General features: G+C 38.2%; 1 protein-coding gene across 1 annotated transcript; it reads right to left on the bottom strand.

Annotated features, from left to right (window-relative positions):
• Nucleotides 1-1238: 1238 nt before the first annotated feature.
• On the bottom strand, nucleotides 1239-12117 carry lhx1 (LIM homeobox 1). Its single transcript, NM_001100228.1, has 5 exons — nucleotides 11333-12117; nucleotides 8681-8919; nucleotides 7842-8116; nucleotides 4822-4987; nucleotides 1239-2420 (listed from the first exon to the last, which is right to left on the bottom strand). Exons 1-5 carry the CDS (start codon nucleotides 11500-11502, stop codon nucleotides 2041-2043), a joined length of 1230 nt encoding a protein of 409 aa, NP_001093698.1. The 5' UTR covers nucleotides 11503-12117; the 3' UTR covers nucleotides 1239-2040.
• Between the last annotated feature and the right edge of the window lie 726 nt (nucleotides 12118-12843).

Raw genomic sequence — 12843 nt, 5'->3', positions numbered from 1 at the left:
TACACTGCCCTAATTACTTTTTTCGGTGTTTTAGAGACTATATAACCACTTGTTATTTTTGGGGTACATTTACTGCAACAGGATCTATAATGTATTTAGTTGTGTAAGTTGAAATCTGACCCATATCCATATATTATTTTCATAAAAATATTAACAAATCAATCCATTCTCTTTATAACCTAGATACAATGGAATGTATATACACCCTGTTTTAAATATAAAAATCCCACAATTATTTATAAATGGAAAAAACAGTTGACACTTTCTATACAGCATCTTCAAAAACACATATATACATATATATATATGCATGTTTTAAGTAAATGTATCTTTTTAAGATAAATGTGTGTGTATATATTCCCACAAAAACACACATACAATACATACACTGCAATGGGCACTGAGACCCTAAATGGAATAAACCATGAAATAATGTTTGTTATAGGTCATAATGGTATTTGTTATATGTTTAATATCCAAATGAATGTGCCAATGAAGATCTATAAATTTGTTCACTGTAAAAAAAAATCTTCAATGACAGAAAATTGTCATGACCAGGACTTCTTCTAAAGAGAATTAAATTAAACATATTCATTTACGACCTGAAAAAAAAATTACAAAATTGAAAAGAAAAAAAAAACATCATTAAATACAAATTATCTAAACATCAGAATTTTCTATTTTATTAAAAATTCACAAATTAGTCAACATGTTTTTCCTTTCATACAGTGAATGGTCTAATATGCACTGGAGGTCACACAAGCTTAGGATTTATTTGAACAATAAAAGACGTATGAGAAATTTCATATATAAAGGGGGAAAAAAGCAGCTCTGGGCTGCATATTTAATCATAAAATTTAAATATTTTGGATTTTATTTCTTTACAGACACAAAAATAAAACCTGTTTGGGTCTATGTAAATCTTTAACAAGTCAATGAATGTTCGACAGGACTAAAAAGTATAGCAAACATTTGCAACTGTGTAACACGCTTGGAACAATCTCTATGGTATCCAGTGCTAATGCACCTTGGAGTATTTTTTGTGCTATTAAAGTTATATTTGGCACCTCATATTTTTTTTTCTTCACTTTTTCACGGCCTTCTGTAAACAACACCTTTACAAACTAGCACATTGTACCAAAAACAGCCTTGCCCAATCTGTCCAGTTACACCCACAGAAAACCAAACTGAGAAGAAGAATGGATCATTTGGTTAATTGCTCAAAAGTGTTTTGCCTATTTTTTTTTTTTTTTTGAACAAAGAGGTTTCTAAAACAGGATTATTACTAAAACATTAGGCTCCTGAATTTGACGTCAGACGTAAACAGTTGACTGCTTATAGTTCCATAGTCATTTTATTTCATTGTTAGTGAAGGTAGAATCTATTTTTTGTTTCAAGTCTCCTTCCAGGTCTTCCAACAGACCTTCATAATGAGGATTTTATTTTTTCGTGTGAGTAGCTTTGTGAAGGTAGAATAGTTGATGCTGAGGGGTTTACATTGTTGTATTTTGTTATTTTGGCAAATGTTGTGTCGCACCTGAATATACAGGTGCGTGTCTGAAGCTAAAACAGTCTGGCTACAGTACATTTCTCCAAGGAAGAGAAAGCTCAACATTCTAGACAGACTCAACATTCTAGGCAATTCTTGATAAGGTATTTTTTTTCCTATGGAGTCCTTCAAGATTATCACTTGCACTTAGGTGTACTGTGTGTACAATGAAAGCAGATTTATATTGTGTCCTGTGTACCACCTACCAGGCTATTCTTTTCCATCCCCTAGCATGACAAAACTCTACTTTACAGCGTCACCAGTTTGATTTTTCTGTCATCTTAGAAAATATTTTTTTCTTTGAATCCATATTATGGCATATTCTTGCAAATTATTTTTTTTCCATCCAAAACTGTACACACCTTTAGGACAGAATATAATTTTATTTACCAGTTCTGTACACCACGTTATTTTCATAGGAAACGTTGACATGGTAGCCCATTGCACCCAGTCCTTTCTGATTTTTTGTTTCTGTTTTTGTCCAACTTAGGCTACCACACTGCAGTTTCGTTCATTTCTGGCGGGTGTGACAAATGGTTGCCATAACCTGCTGCTCCATTGACCGATAGAGAAGAAAAGGGGGGACTTTGACCAAACACTTCTGCAGACATAGAGTGCATGGAACCTGGTAGATTGGGCTCTGGGCTTGGAGAGTCTCCTGGTGGGTGGGACATTATGTCAGTAAACCTCTGAGCGTCACTAGATGGGTGGTGTCCAGGGATTGGGTGATCCATTGCACCAAGTGGAGTTCCTGCAGGCCCAGAAGAAGGAACAAATGGCAAATCTACAGGAGTCTGAGCTTGAGATGATGGGGGTCCTTGTGGGAAAAAGTCATAGTTGCTGCCAGGGCCATAATACTCACTCTGATAATCTGCAAAAACAATAAATCATACTGGTGAGATGATAAGTATTTAAAATGAATCACTTTCTCACATTGTGTTTTATAATCCAGAAAAATAATCATATCATAACATAACAGATCACATTTTCTAACCTAAAGCCCTGAAAGGGTGTATTTTGGGAGACTATCTGTTGAAATGAAAGCAGAATAAAGGCCACTTAGTAGAAGGTACTTTTCTTGGCAGCAAAGCCTAAACTCTCCAAAAACAATAGTCCTCTTTTAATGCAAAAAATTACTATTGCTAAAGCATACAAAATTATGCATATTCAGCTTCCAGATGACATATTTAAGCGCAAGAAATTAGTACTGCGGACACTTCCCAAGCTCCCACCACATTGTAGATGCAGCGTAAATCACTTTAGCTTTTCTCTTTCAATTAGATTTCATGTTTACTAAAATGCATAAATGAGATGCAATGGAAAAATTACTGTTGCGCGTAGAGGAAAAAGTCTTAAATAAATAAATACACCCCAATATTTTGAGTGGATGAAAAAGACAGTAATATGACTTACAATATAACATTACATGTTATACAGTTACACAATAAAAATGCAATGGTCAAAAGCAGAAAGAGGGAGTCTAAAATCACTTCCCTTTCATGTCTCTTCTTAAAAAGGGTGCATCGGCCTCATAAATCAGTGCTTTGGGAGGCTTTGGGTGGAATGTTATGTTAGAAATGCAGCTGTACCGCCACAGGGAAACCTAGTGTTCCATATCTACCAAAGGCCCAGTTATATATTAACTGGTGCTTCTAGCATGGGAACACAAAGGTGTATAGGTACTGTGCTTTCTTGGTATGTGGAGATCAATTTAGGCTGATTTGATACTCAGCAAAGATGCCTGGATAATACAGTGTACAGAGTATGAAAATAGAATATGATCCTTGGAACAAAATAACAGATTAAAATCACTGTGATTTTAACAAACCCTTGATCAAGGACAAAGCTGTTAAACGCCAGCCATTCTTACTTGTAAACAAACTATTCCATCTGATAATTTTACTGCTACATATATAGAGCTCCCTTTGTCTGGAAAACTCTTCTCGTTTTTGAGAATAACGCCTCATAAATATGTATGAGGAAGTTACCAGATTTGCTAAGCTTTGCACCTAGAGGCAGGAGAGAAAGGCCTAATGCCTATATATGTCACACAAGCACAAAACAGCAGTTGTGACCAATGTACCAGAGCATCAGCTGCTAACACGGCTACTTGTATGTAAATTCAGCCAAAACCTGCACATTACATGCAAAATACAAATGCAATACATCATGTGGATGAAATACATAGTAAAACTACTTTATTTCATTGGTGGCTATTTTCTATTTTTTTTTTTTTATATATTTTAGCCAGAATTTATAAATATACAGTAATATGAAATAATTCAAAATGAATTAACCTAATTATAAATATTCAGTATCCCCACAGCTAATGTTACTAAATATTCTAAATATTATAAAGTAAAGGTGTTTTTTTTGTTGTTTTACTTAGCAGCTTAACTATTATTATTATTATTATTATTATTATTACTGCCATCAGTTTTTTTGTTAAAATGTATGCAGTTAAAGGAGATCTGAATACAGTATTTCTTTAGTTCCCTTTTGGTCTCTGATTTGTACCCTTGAAACACTATAAACAGTTCTCCTCTGGGTTTGTTAATCAGCTGGTTTCTGCTACAGGAGTCAGAAACAGTAGTGCAGAGAAAATAAACATATAGACTGATATTGCTTTCCATTTAATCCATTAATTCATTTATTAACTGAATGAAGAGCGAAAAATTACATTTGACTTTTTTATTATTCAAAAACAGTTTATAGGTGTAATACCTTTTGACTACTATTGTATTTGTGTTACACAAAATTAAGAGAAAGCACTTCTGTAAATACACTGAATTGTAGGTGAATGTACATGGGGTCAATCAATCAGGGCTTTTTCATTTGTTGCAGTCAGCTGTCTCTCACTGACTGTAACTGTGGTTTGCTCCCAGCTACAAGGGTTAATCGGTAGGGAGCCTAGCACAGACACTCATTGCTCCTAACTGAAATACAAACTCCTGTGCAATGGAGCAATGGGTATGTAAAATCAGGGCAGGGCCATAATATAATATTTCAAAATATTTAAAAAAATCCAGTAGCAGTAATGAAAAATGTTGTTATTATAGCTATTTTTCTAATGCCCCAACCATACATAAATGACAGGGCCTGTTGTTTTTATGTACCTATATGTATATATTCTGTGTACCATCAAACTGACTAAAATAGGACTCCTTGCACAGTTTATTCTCCACAGCAAAAAAAAAAAACACCCGACACCAGTTGAGAGACTGGCTCCTTATCCAGAATCATTTGGCTGCAGCCGAGGGTTTGCCACTTACCTCCATAGAAGGAGAAGGGTCCATTGGGGATGAGTTCCCCCGGCTCTAACCTGTCCACCAGCGGCCTCATCCTTCGGGGGCTGCGGAAGAAGGCGTGTCTGCGGGCCCCCAGAGCGCTCAGCTGTTTCATTCTTCTCTCTTTGGATCGTCGGTTCTGGAACCAGACCTGAAATGGTATGGGACATTTGAGAAGTCTGCGACGCTGACGCAATATTGCGTAAACTACTCACTGGGCTATTAAAACGCACTGTGCTAGTCTCTACGATTCTGGGACTGTTATTTCGGAAAGTAGTCTTTTATTATTTTCTGCTGAGGGTAATTCGTGGCATATTGCAACTCGAGGGATTGTGAAATGAGTTTGGTTATAATGTCAAGGATAAAATGCGAAGGAGGCCCCACTGCACATGAATTTTTGCACCCGGTATTGTAATTCGCGCAGTGCTATTATGTTTCCGATACATACCGGCACCGTGCTATACTGGATTTTGTTCCCAGCACTGTAATCAGAAACCCACAAAAGTGCGCTCCTGTTTAGTAGATATGTTTGCTTCTCTATCCATTGATTTGCAGTATTAATTTTTATAGTTTGGTTTTCGTTTTTATGTTTTTAATTTCTGCTCTCCGAGCTATTAATCGATAAATATACTGTATATACAGAAACAGAATTTGAAAAGTTTATAAACTTGCTTGAAGTAGGTTATTATAAAATAGAAAATTGTACTGTCTTTATAATTCCAATTTAAAACCAAACATAAATTTGCGTTTTATGTGTTTTGCTCTAAATTGTAGTTTATCTTTGTTGTTAAAAACGAGTTCCTTACAAAGTTGCAAATATAGATAAGTAAATCCAGTCTCATTGTAACGGAAACCGCAGTGGAGCATCTAAAAGTATTTCGTTTGAGTATAATATCACGTTTTTAACGTTTTCTTTTTTTAAGGTTAATATTTAAATGGCTACATGGTACACATTTAAACTGTCTCGATATTAATTTTCATACATCAACTGCTGAAGATGACATTCAATCTAATAGGCGAAATGCAATGCTGAGCGAGAGATGAAATACACATAATTCTGACTGAAATAAGATGTTAGAATTTCAGGCGAATGGATTTAAGTCCCAAGTGCTGTGCAAGAAACTATCTAACGGAAAATCATTGTATATTACGTCACAGCAGAAAAATATTATGACGCAAAGTTATATTTGGAAAAATAAATACTGGTAAAAATGAACAGGACAACGTTTTTTAATTAGTGGATGAGTAGACTATATACAATCAATCTACATGGCCCCTAGTATCACATATTAACTTTTGCTTTAGCTGCAGGCTAAAGGACTGCTCCCCCACGCGGGTGGGGGAGGGGGTATAACCGTTCTAAACCTTTGGGTCGTTGTGGGATATTTCCAGTGAGCACAAATGTGCAGAAATGTGTTATTCTCTATGAAAACATAAACAAAATAGATTTTATATTATAGACAGGCTAGCGGCCCTCTCAGTTAGTAGTGAGTGAAACATTTAGAGGCATTTAGCTTCATTCTTGCTTGTCTTTCTAGCTTTGGGTCAAGAATGATTGAGTTAATTCTTATTACCCTGACAAGATTACTCCTAATTACCCTCACACTGAGGCTGTTCCAATCTAACCTCGTCTTAATGATCTTTTAACCCTCCATTACCCCCAGCTCTGCGGGTTTATAAACCTTTTAATAATCCCACCTCATTGTCATTCTTATATTTCCATTAACCCCTCACATTTATGGTTATTAATTTCTAGTCCATTTGCAAGTTGATACCCCTGTTCAATCCTCCAAGACCATTAAATAAAGACATAGGAGGTGGATCGTGAAGGCAAATTTGTGCAGCATTTTCTCTCTTAGAATAATGATTACTTTTCACTGTTGTACAAACTGCTGGGAACTTTCACAGGCAGCTGATCTCTGTCACTGCCCTGTGCCACAGTCTTCAGGGATAGCCTGGCCCAGTATTAATTCATCTGTTTATCTATGTATCTTTTTGTCTATGGATCTGCCTAGCCATCTATCCGCCTGCTTTTACCACTCTTCATCAGCATGTTAACATGTTTGCTGGAATCCTGGAATGCAAATTTAATTCCAAATGTGGTGTATGGTGTACATGCATGTACAGATAGAGCCATACCATTATTACTACCGGTATAAACAAGATTTGTGCAAGGTGCATGTCTATATTTGCAAGGACGCATCAGCTACACTATCTATCTATCTATCTATCTATCTATCTATCTATATCTATCTATCTATCTATCTATCTATCTATCTATCTATCTATCTATCTATATCTATCTATCTATCTATCATCTATCTATCTATCATCTATCTATCTATCATCTATCTATCTATTTATTTATCTATCTATCTATCTATCTATCTATCTATTATCTATCTATCTATCTATCTATCTATCTATCTATCTATCTATCTATCTATCTACCTATCTATCTCTATCTATCATCTTCTAGAGGTCACAAGAGCAGAATCTCTATTCGAACTGCAGTGTGCAAAAGGCAATAATAAAAGCAGGCGAACTTCTGTTCATCGCATTTTAAGATAGGAACTGACGTTTGGGTACCATAAAGTTCACTGGGATCATTCGTTTTTTTACAGTTAATAAAAACCAAGTTTTGTATTTAGTTTTCATAATGTGTAAAATTCAGTATATTAAGTCTCCCTTGCAGCCAGTTAGCTTAAAGGAAGGACACATGGAAATTTTAAATGATAGGCCAATAGGAGCAATATTGAGCGGGGGTTTGGGATCAGGCATGGGCCCTGGAAATAGCCTTCAGGTTTTAGGTATCTAGATTCCCAATGGCTAAGCTTCTAGGGGTACTCAGGAGCGGAACATTTTGGGAGGCTGATAAACAATGACAAAACAATGTCTTATTATTGTTACTGAACTAGAGGAAACCAGCGATTCTCCTGAATGTAAGGCTACTCATGTATGAACTAAATGTTAACCCTCTTGGCAGGCGTCCCAGTGATCTGTACCTGGATGACTCGCATGTTGAGACCAGTCTCCTGTGCCAGCTGCTCCCTTATGTGCCGGGTCGGTTTTGGTGTAGCTGCAAAAGCTGCTTTCAGGGTCTCCAGCTGTTTGGCTTTGATAGTGGTCCTAGGTCCCCTTCTTTTCGCCCCAAGGTTTTGGTCGTCGTTTTCATTAACCCCAGCCTCCTTATCAGAGATATTGGCACTTTCAGAGTCTTTAGCGTCATCTTGCAGCGGGTCTTGAGATTCAGGAGATAAACTGGGGTCACTGCCTGTTACTGTTCCAAGGAAGAGAAAGACATCCACATCATTTAATGACCACAATCTATTGCAATAAAACTAGAGCTTTACTGTTAAAAGATTACATATGATAACACCCTTTCAATCTATGCAACTATGACATCATGTTTAAAACAGAATGTTACGTCACAGTTAATGAAAGCAATTTTTGCAATGTCTCTGTTCCCATTTTCGTATTCTGATTTAACATTAACATTAACATTTATTTATAAAGCGCCAACATATTCCGCAGCGCTGTACAATAAGTGGGTTACATACATTGGACATACAGAGTAACATATAAAGCAATCAATAACCGATACAAGAGGTGAAGAGGGCCCTGCCCAAAAGAGCTTACAATCTACAAAATTTAGTATATTTTGCTGTAAATTCTTGCCCACACACCCCCTTTCATTCTATGAACCCTCTCACCCTTTAACTCCCCTGACAATCCTGTTGACAAGAGGAGCTAAAGAAATAATTACCAATTACAAAAATCATTAGCAATCAAAGTGCTGCATGGCTTGCTTTGAGGTCTGGTGATGAAGCACCTTGGGCTTTACCTGAGATAAAGCTGTTTTCTTTGGCAGCGTTGTTGTTGTTGTTGTTGTTGTTTAAGTAATCTTCTTTGCAGACAAACTTATTCTCATCGATGATATAAAGTTCCTCTCCAGTGGAGAGCTGTTTGTTACACATCATACAGGTGAAACAGTTCAAGTGAAACACTTTGCTCCTTGCCCTCCTGACTAGGTCACTGGGGGAGATCCCCTGGGCACAGCCCGCACACTTGGTACCAAAGCGCCTGTAGAGAGAGAGAGAGAGAGAGGGAGAAGAGAGTCACTGGTTAGATCAGCAGTGCACCGAGGGCAGTTGAACCACCCGACTGTCATTTCCACTGAGAGGGAAATTAATGGAATTTTGGCATTTTATGAATAGAAGCAATGGTATCGTGTTATTTTTGCAAACCCTGTTATGCTGTGTACGATCTTTCCTAGCCTGACTTTCTCTCTTTCCAAACCCCTGTATACAAATCCCTGCTTTGTGACCCTGTAGATAAAGCGGGCGCTTTTAATAATAATAATAATAATAATAATGATAGTAAATGGCTCAGTAGACATTCTCTGTTACCGCCTTGAGGCTTTATGCTTAACTAAATAGCGAATATTCCCCCAGCATCTTATGATCAGCAAAAAAATGACAAACAAAATGAAACTGAAATTATAGGTATTTCAGGCACCCTGCCCTAAGCCTGGTACCCATACCTCTCCGCTTGCATAAATCTGTTTAGACAAACGAAAGTCAGCTCATTGTGTGCAAGGATTTCGCTGCTACACTGAAACCTTTACAATGATATTTACATTTCTTCCCGTAAGAAGAATGAAGTACTGTTTAGTTATTGTTATCAAATAACAATCCGTTAGAATTTGATTAAACAGCCACCTGCTCTTTTTATCTTAAAGAGAAACAACTCTTCATTTTAATGAACACAGTTTTGAACTAGAACCTATAGTTAACATGACCTGCTAGTCTGCATTTGGGTAACTGGACATAAATCTTAAAAGTGTTGGAACAGGCTAATAAAATAAATATTGCAGCGATTATTTTCTGAAATATATATATATAGCTGAAAAGGATATTCCGCAATCACAGGGCTTCAAATCAAAAATTGGAATTTTATTGAAGAAGGGATATATATACTGATTTATTTATTAATCGGTGCAGTGTGGGGTCCCAGAGAGGACAAGGTTATGTCTACCGGCGGATGCCTGTGTGTACAATATGCTGGATGTTGATTCTTGTCTGTCTGCGGTTTCCACCTCAAAGAAGCGTACCATTTAAATCCAGTTATCACTCATTTACTAAAATGCACAAACTGCGCCTACCCGGGGAAGGCCGGCCAGGCCAAGGTGGCCAAGCAATGATTCACTTGCAGGTTAATTTCAAAGTGTCGCTTCCTATCCCAGAATACACAAACGGGTGCACGCCAGATGCCAGACAAATACACGTGTGTTTGTGCCAAACAAATAAGAGCAATGTGTGTATATATGTGTTTGTGTATGTGGTTAGCTCCAAGGTGGTGGGTACTTCCACCCATAGCGATGCCACTAAAATGGAGTTACCCTGGTCATTTCCTGGCCCAGAAGCAGGCACAGCAGCGTTGAAGAATAGGAATATTACCGGGGTGTGTAGTATACATTTGTGTTTATTTCTCTTTTCAGCTCATAAACACTCCCAAATATGATGAGATTTAGGGATCCCATGCTCCCTAATAATGGATGGCACATTCTGATTTCCCAAGGCCACATCCATTTGAAAGGATCAAAACAGATCAGCTCTTTATCTAAGAGAAAAAAAACGCCGCTTTCATCCATCAAATTATCATTTTAACCCGTCGCTTGACCTCCAAAAAGACTGTCTAAGAAATGCATGGGAGACCCTATAATTAGCCGGGTATTCGCCTAGGAGAGAAGTGGCCTAATAAATACATTGCCGTGTGCATCTGCTGGCCAAATGATCGGGCATCCCATCTCCAAGGACTCTTTATCGCCACTTTGTCATCACTAAAATATTCAGACGTTCAGGCCTGGCAGGGGACTTCAGGCACATTACAGGGATTTGTAGCCCTCATAATTAAACGTTTCGGCAGTGTGTGGCTGTTTCAAGCAACATGCAATTAATATTCTTGTGAAATAGTGTAAGCGTAAAAAAAAAAATATTTTGTCAGCAATGGGATACCCTGATTTAAAAAAAACAAAACACCAAAGGCATTATAATTATACCCTAAAATCAACTGCATTTATCTGATATCTGTAAATTAAATAAACAAGTATATATATATTTGTTTTTGTTCCAGTGTCTAGTGTCATCTACACTTTTATGTATGTCGCACATACACATGCACAAACACATATATATGCTTGTGTGTATGTGTGTACATTTATTTATACACCTATGCATCTATCTATATTGCTTCTATTTATTCTTCTATTTATTCATACATTATCCATAGACGGCGCATAGCCTGGGCCAGGCTGGTACCAAAGTATACTCTTAATGCTAATATTAGTAATAATACTAAGATTTCCCGAATGGGGATAACACTGTGCAAAGTTTGGGTCCTGCTATCATAGAGAGACGCTATTATACCTAGGGTAGGTTAAATCACCTGCTGTAATGATTCCCTGGCAATATTTGAACCTGGGTGAAGCACTCACCTGAAGAAGTCGTTTTTGCAGTAGAGCTTGCCCTCCCTGGAGAAGCATTTCTCGGTCAGATTGCACTTACACTCGCAGCACTGCACGCATTTCACATGCCAAGCCCTGTCCAGCACATTCAACAAGAAACGATCCAGAATGGGCCTTTCGCATCCAGCACAGTGAACCATTGTCTTTGGTTATTTGGGATTTTAAAGGAAGGGGACGGGTTAGGAGGACAGAAGGCAGACACTATGGTCCAGAAAGACAAGCAGACGGAGCTGATGGAGATCCCCAAGCCAAGGTAGCAGGAGGTAGGAGAGGGCAGAGATGTGGGGCGATCAGTTGCCTTCTGGCTCTGAGGTAGCGCAGTCAATGCTGAAAGTGCATCTGTTTGGCTATAGAAATTACAAGCCAAGGGGATTTAGGTTGCCCGGCATCACGTCCAGCGCCACGGACAGGCTCCACAAACACACCTCGGGCCGTTGGTTCGGCTTGCAGTTAAATAATTTTCCTTTTCTTCCCACTCCTCTTGGTATCCCGGGGGCTGATTCCTTTGCCCGTTCTCACTTAACGTCACCAAGGAAGTCCCCTAGCCCATCAACAACTTCTGCCCCTGGCTTTATTGTCCAAATCCCACTAGCTGCTGAACAAAGTCGATGAATGAAGGAATCCCCCGTGAGCATCTACGGTGCCAATGCAGAGAGCGATCCCTTGGCTGTGGTGCAGGTTGCTGAGAAGCTGGCACTGGAGCTGGCGATCCTACAGGTTTGCTCCACAGACTGGCTCTTCCCATCCGAACTGTCTAGCCTGGACTGCATGTTCTCAGCAGCAGTGGAGCAAACCTTATGCACAGCGCCGTGACGTCACGGGCCGCTGCGGCCAATCAGCGCGTCGCTGTCCCCTGTAAACCATTAAGCACCCCGGCAAGCTGGGATAGAAGCGAAAGAGCATTGTAGGGAATAGTGAAAGGGAACCATTGGCACGATCTGTAGGTAATGGCACATTTTCGTTTTTTATTTGCTAAGATATTGAATGTTTATTGGAGAGGTGGATCAGGATAATAATATCTCAAGTATGATAAGTGGGCAGCTTGCTCCCAGCTCCCAAACTGATGAGACAACTGGTAAGGAAATATCTCGGCATATTTTTTTTTGGAAAGGAGAGGGTTTGTTTTTATACGGACTATATGGGTCAGACAGCTTGTTCATTTTAAAGAAAATATTTATGGCTCGGTTGGGATTTGTTTTTGAGGTGGTGGTGGGTATTTGATCACGTGAAACTACTTTGTCTGATCAAACTGCTAAAGTCCAACTTGTAAGAAATGTTCTCTTTTACTAGCACTCATGTTTTACCAATGTTTTCTATCTAGGATCTTAGGTTAGTATTGCGCACAGCCGAACAGTATGTTGTTGCATTTACATATACATATATATATAACATTTAATTCATTTTAAGTGGGTCATTTTGTACACACATATATGCTTACTGTCACTACATTATTAATTTAAAATTTGCCATTCCATAGAGGA

Source organism: Xenopus tropicalis, chromosome 2, assembly GCF_000004195.4.
Source record: "Xenopus tropicalis strain Nigerian chromosome 2, UCB_Xtro_10.0, whole genome shotgun sequence".
Classification (NCBI taxonomy): domain Eukaryota; kingdom Metazoa; phylum Chordata; class Amphibia; order Anura; family Pipidae; genus Xenopus; species Xenopus tropicalis.
Note: the sequence above shows the minus strand (reverse complement) of the source record. Positions and strands in the feature narration are given on the sequence as shown.